Source organism: Rhincodon typus, chromosome 36, assembly GCF_021869965.1.
Source record: "Rhincodon typus isolate 14 chromosome 36, sRhiTyp1.1, whole genome shotgun sequence".
NCBI lineage: Eukaryota > Metazoa > Chordata > Chondrichthyes > Orectolobiformes > Rhincodontidae > Rhincodon > Rhincodon typus.
This window is the reverse complement of record NC_063367.1, coordinates 15,442,586-15,449,141: the sequence shown is the minus strand read 5'-3', so window position 1 is coordinate 15,449,141 and position 6,556 is coordinate 15,442,586. Positions and strand designations below refer to the sequence as shown.

Here is a 6,556-nt window from a genome sequence, read left to right as displayed (position 1 = left end):
CTATTTATTTCAGAATCCCCTTCTCCTCCCCCATTTCTGAAGAAGGGTCTAGGCTCGAAACATTAGCTTTCCTGCTCCTCTGATGCTGCCTGGCCTTCTGTGTTCATCCAGCTCTACACCTTGTTATCTTAGATTCTCCAGCATCTGTAGTTCCTACTATCTCAGGAACAGAAAGAAAGTTTGAGGCAAAAGGGCATTGATAGAAACTAGGAAAACCGGGTCCAGTAGATGTCAGTAGAGGGTGAAATGTGCACAGGGCAATCCCAGAGGGCACACCCGCAGATGCCAGTGTGTGGGGCCTGGCAAAACCATGGGCCAACTCCTCTGCCTGACTAAATATGCACAGCCTACCTGGAACCGTGGAGCTGGGATTCTCCTCGGAGAAATATCAAGTGTAGAACTTGTCTACAATAAATGGACTTTAGAATTGCAAAGAGATAAAGGAGAAGTGATACCATTTAGAAACATGAACTCCACAAAGCTGCACGGCTTATCAAGCTTGTCCTTTCTAAGGCACTGATTCATTGCGACCTCTGACCTGCCAGGCTATGACCGAGAGGAGTCAGCACCTTACCTGTATAGAGAGTGCCATTAATCTCAATCGACATATTAATGCTGCTGATACCATTTGTTGACAAGTTCAATGCAAGTTCCTGTTGATCATCTGGAAGGGAACACAAGGGGTGTGGACGGAAGGTTGGGGTGTGGGGTTTGGCGTGAGGTCAGGGAGAAAGCAGAGACACAAGGATTGAGTGGGTACGTCACATGAGGTTTTGGCCACGATGGAACGGCAAACATCCTTTAACGTGACAGAAGCGAAAAATGCAATTGGAAAAGAACCGCGCAATGATCTTTTTAACATGTGAATGTCAAAATGCTTTCTGGCCAATGAGTGCCAGTGTGAAGCAATCAAGAGTGGTTCGATGGGGATGCCCCATCCACTACCAGAAACATTCACTCCCACCCCCCACCACGGCAGCAGTGCCTACCATCCACAAGATAAAGGCAAGGTTGTAGAGTCTCACCAGACCATATGGCTGCTTTCTCATTAGAGAGGTTGAGAAGGAGATCCATAGAGATGTACAGCCCGAAAACAGACCCTTCGGTCTGACTCGTCCATACCAACCAGACAGCCTAAATTCATCTAGTCCCATTTGCCCCATATCCCTCTGAAACCTTCCTACTCATGTACCCGTCCAGATGCCTTTGAAATGTTGTAATTGCACCAGCCTCCACCACTTCCTGTAGCAGCTCATTCCATACATGCACCACCCTCTGCGTGAAAAAGTTGCCCTTTTAAATCTTTACCCTCTCACCTTAAACCTATGCTCTCTAGCTTTGGACTCCCCTACCCTGGGGAAAAGACCTTGGCTATTCACCCTATCCTTCATGGTAATCTCAGCTGAGAATATTGAACCCATACTGTTGGTATCACTCTGTGTTGAAAAACAACCGTTCAGCCAACTGAGCTATATGATGGGAGCTGGAAGGAGGGACAAATCCTTACAAAAGGAAATCAGAGGGGCACTTGTGAGAAATACACTTGAAGGTTGATGGGGGTGATGGAGAAGTGGGAATGGGACTGACTGGGATAACAAGGTGTAGAGCTGGATGAACACACCCCTTCAGAAGGGTCCAGACCCGAAATGTCAGCTTTCCTGCTCCTCTGATGCTGTCCGGCCTGCTGTGTTCATCCAGCTCCATACCTTGTTATCTCTGACTCCAGCAGTGGCAGCTCCTACAACCCCATGGGACTGACTGGGTCAGTTTATGCAGAACTGACATGAACTCGAAAGGCCAAATATCTGTCTCTCTACAGCCTTGTTGTGTAAACTTGTCAGGTAGCCAGCAGAGCCTGTACAGCAAGTTCAAAAAGGGGTTAGCTGGATTTGTTTTAAACGACCATTCTTAACGTGGCAAAAACTTTGAGGAAGGTTACCGCACACCATGTGACCCCCAGCCAAATAGAAATGTGCGTTAGGGTGGGTTTTAAAGAGGAGAAGTAAAGAGAATTCTAGAGCTTAGGGCCCAGCTATATGATGGCATGACTGTAAAGAGCGGTGCTATTGCAATTCAGGATGTGAACGAGAACAGTAATAAAGGGATGCACAGGTCTGGGACAGTCTTTTAAAAAAATTGATTCACAGAATGTGGGCATCACTGGCAAAAGGGCAGTTTAAGAGTGGATTTCCAACCCCCCCACGACAATCAATTCATTAGACTTAATTTCAGATTTTTATTAGACTCAAATAACACCATCTGCCATGGTGGGATTTGAACCCGGGTCCCCAGAACATGATCCAGGGCACAGGGATTAACAGTCCAGTGAGAATACTGCTGCATCATTGCCTCCCCTAAGGGGTTTGTAGGGTTGGATGAGATTACAGAGGCAGAGAGGGTTAATGTAGAAGGCTGTAGATACAAGGATGAATGTGTTCACCATACCATGGTCCCTGTGCTTTTACCCCACCCAGTCCCCAGCCATACCCCTGCCTCTGTTCCATCTGCCCTCAGTATCCAGCAATCACTCTCTCATACCAACAGACTTCTCAGCTAGCCTTCCTCCCCACTCTGCTCCCACTGGACATTTGAAATTGTCTATTTGCTTTAAATTCTCATTGATCAAAGAGATGATGCAGCACAGAACGAGGCCGTTTGGCCCACTGAGCCTGTTCTGGCTCTTTGGAACAATCCACCCTGATGATGAAAGAGCTGGAAAGCCTCAGGCTGTGGACAAAGCGTAAGTAAATGGAGCTGAAAACCTACCATGCTCACTGGCCGTCACCATTCTGAGGAGAGAGTGTAGCCGTTAAAAACCCGTGTGTCAGAGAGAACAGCGACTGTAAGGCAACAGCTCAACAACTATCTGCTCTTATCCACTTTATGCTCAATCACACAACCAACTGTCACTGAGATGATATCTATCACAATCAAAACCCAACTCCTTTATCTCTGAAACACAACATGTTCATAAAGATTACGTGTTCCTTAAATTACTGACTCCCTCCTTTCACCACTCTGGTGCTTTCTCCTCCCTCCCACGACCTGTATGGGGCTGTTCCCTCGAGGCTCTCTATTGGAGATTATCATGCACCTTTATCCTGTTCAGATATTCTTTCTTTTTCACTGTCCTCTATATGTTTCTTGCTCTTGTGAGCTTCCTCCCTCTCCCATGGTCTCAGCATTTCCATCCATGTTTCCTCGCTGGCATCTAGCCCCTCCCTCTCTCTCTCTCTCTCTCTCTCTGCCCCCCTTGTAATGACTTTCTATTTCTCTCTCTCAATGTCTCTCTCTCTCTCTCTCACTATTCTCTTTTCTTCCACTGACATCTTCCTCTTTTCCTCTTTCTCATACTCAATGCCATCTCTATCTCCCCCTGAACATTTCTTTCTCCCTCTCTTTCTCAGTCGTGTACTCTATCTATCCATCACTCTCTCTCTACCTCACTCCCACAGACACTGATACACAAACACACAACCACATAAATACACACACATGACACATGTACAGAAGAACATGTAGAGACACATATACAGGGTCACACAAAGGACATACACAGACACTGGAGCCCACAGACACGTAAGCACAGAGAGATACATGCACACACACACACACACACAGACAAACAGAAGCACAAATAGACACAAAAGCACAGAGGCACACAACCTATTGCCGTGACTCCAGCTCTCTAGAGAAGCCTCTGCTCTCCACGTCTGCACCACTTGAATTGATGCCTGCTCTGTCAGGGTGCTTTTTGGGGACCACGGCCCACCATCCTGTTCCTGCTCGCTGTACAGTGACCCCCCCCCACCCCCCGCCAGCGGTTAAAGGGATGTTAACAAAGTACAGGCATCATCAGCTCAGCATTATGGCCCAGCCTGATTTCAACCAACTCTCAGCGAAGTTGCTAATCTTGTTGGATGAGCTGGGGCAGTGAGGAAATGGCCCCACTTCCTGGAGAGCTTGCTGGTGGTCACTGTCAAAGTTGACTTGAGGTCTTGGGCTGAGCTACTTTCAGTTTGGGGTTTAGAGAAGGATTGTATCAATAACAATCATCACTGAAGATAAAACTCTGTATACAGCCAAGTGAAAGCAGTGATAGAGGGAGGGAAAATATTTTGGGATGGGGGTGGCCATAACTCAATTTTGGTGAAGGGTTGGGGGATGATGGATCACGAATCACAAACCATCTTTCAGAAGGGTCATTTAATCCAGGTCCGGTCTCCAATAGCAACAGACTGCTGATGGTTTGACCTCCATTTAGAACTACACACCCCTCACCTCCCAAAGATGCTCGTGCTGGAACACCCAGATTGACATTGGCATGTTCTCTGGTGGGTTATTGGTAAGGCCAGCATTTGTTGCTCAGCCCTAATTGAGCTGAGAGGCTTGCTGGACCATTCCAGGGAGCATTTAAGAGTCAATGGCATGGCTGTGGGTCTGCAGTCACATGTAGGCCTGACCTGGGTAAGGACAGCAGATTTCCTTCCCTAAAACGCTAATAAAGTGGTCTGTTTCACAACCATCAACGATAGTTTACCAAAAATAGCTTTCAACTCCAGACTTTTATTCATTGAGTTTTAATTCCCATCAGCTGCCATGGTGGGATTTGAACTTGTGTTCCCAGAACGGGGCATCTGGTTTACCTCTGGAGTCAATGCTGTTACCACTGCGCCACCATCACTCCCTCTGCGCCGGGCACCTCAGATCCAGGCCTCACCTTTCCCGTTGATCTTGATGCTCATAGGCACGTGGGTTGCCATGGCGAAGAGGTTCTGCTGCAAGGCCTGCTGCATCAGACGCTGCTGCCCCTCCGCGAATCTGGCCATCCTCTTCTCGGGAGGCTCCCCGCTCTCCAGCTTCTCCCTCAGCTGCTCTAGAGTGACAGACTGCGCCGTGGAATGGTTACCCGCCTGGGACAACGGCACATGGATCCGGCTCGGGGTCAAAGAGCAGGCTGCGGCCGTGTCCTCTGAAGGAAAACGTGAGAGTGGTTAATAAAGCATATAGTGTCCTACACTTAGCTATCAGGGACAGAGTACAAGGGCAAAGATCCTAACGAGAAAACAGTTAAAAACATAATGTCCTAGACCTAGCCATCAGGGACACTGAGTACAAGAGCAAATTAGCAGGCACAATAAATTGAGAATGAATTGAGTGTATCCATTTCTGTTCCTGTTCCTGTTCCCACCCCATATGGCTCAGTACCATTTAGAATCAACTCACTATCAACCCTAAATCTTCCACTCTGACTGGTTCATTCCCACTCGGGATCCTCCAGTCTGAATGGCCTCCTTCTGGAGCTTTGAAATTCAACTTACGGATGTTAGAACTGGATGATATCTGTCCCAGTTCACAACATGTCCCCGCCCCGTGTTGTACCCTGGTCCTTGAGCTGCTTTCCAAATGGCAAACATCCAAATGAGTATCCACCACTTACATACAATTGAACAGAATTTAGCAAATCGCCATCGAGGTCAGCAGTAATCCCTCAACTGTTAAATAATTCTAAATCAGGGCATTCAAGGTTACTTTCCACCCGGCAGAGAAAGCGAGGAGGAGATTTAATAGAATACTTCAAAATCATGAATGATTCAGGTGCAGTAAGTCCTTGTTTTCAATGGCTCAAGGTTGGATAGCCTGAGGGAACAGATTTAAGGTGTATTGTGATGACACGGGGTAAACTGTTTCATGCAGTGAGCTGTCCTGATAAAGAGTGACACTAGCAGAGCCCATTGTGGCTTCCAGACAGGGGGTCGGGTCAATACTGGAAGGAAGTAAAATCCAAGAATAATGGGAAAGAGCAGGAGCCATGGTTCAAGCTGGATTGCTGTGCAGAAGAGCCAACACAGATTTGATGGACTGAATGGCCTGCTGCTGCGCACTATCCTGTTTTCATAAACAAGTTTAATGGACAATTCCTGTTCTGTTACAGACTTCTGTCTCAGGGAGGTATGGACCAATGTATTCCATCAGATAAGAAAGGTCTAAGAGAGCGAAAGATAAATCGGAAGTAAAAGGTGGGGATTACGGGGATTATCAGGAAGATCAAAGAAACGTACAGCTGTAAATGAACTGCAAGTCCTTTCCAAACCCACTTGGACGAGGATTAAAAAAAATGCTCACAGCAGGAACCAAAACAGAGAGAAAGTCAGGGGGATTTTCGCCGAGGGGGGTAACTCATGAGATTGCTGGATGTTTGCTCCACGGGGCGGGGTGCGTGGGTGGGTGGGGCAGTACACTTCCAGCACTCTTGGACAATTTCCACCCAGCTATCCAGACATTGGAAACTCAGATGAAGGGGGGGCCCAGGACAGCCGTACTCTCTGCCTCCCAGCTCCCTCCCGGCCCCGGCCAACTGTGTCTGCTCCCTGCATCAGGCAGTCTGCTGATATGCCCCTGGGAGCGGGCTTGGAACCTGTGGCAAATGGTGAATCCTACCCCATCACACATCCTCTGTTCCTACTCCTAGCCTGCCCCTACTCACACTCCCAAACCCATGTGGCTCAGTACCTCCTAGAATTCACTAGTCTGATTGACTCATAATCACTTGTAA

At 47.7% G+C, this 6,556-nt stretch overlaps 1 protein-coding gene across 1 annotated transcript in view; it reads right to left on the bottom strand.

Moving 5' to 3' along the window:
- Positions 1-521: 521 nt before the first annotated feature.
- LOC109923948 (AT-rich interactive domain-containing protein 3B-like) overlaps positions 522-6,556 on the bottom strand; it is a 218,920-nt gene continuing 212,885 nt past the window's right edge. Inside the window, exons 8-9 of the mRNA XM_048617042.1 lie at positions 4,721-4,972; positions 522-664 (exon numbers count right to left, since the gene is read on the bottom strand). Coding sequence (XP_048472999.1) covers positions 522-664; positions 4,721-4,972 — 395 coding nt within the window. The remainder of the gene's footprint in view (positions 665-4,720; positions 4,973-6,556) is intronic.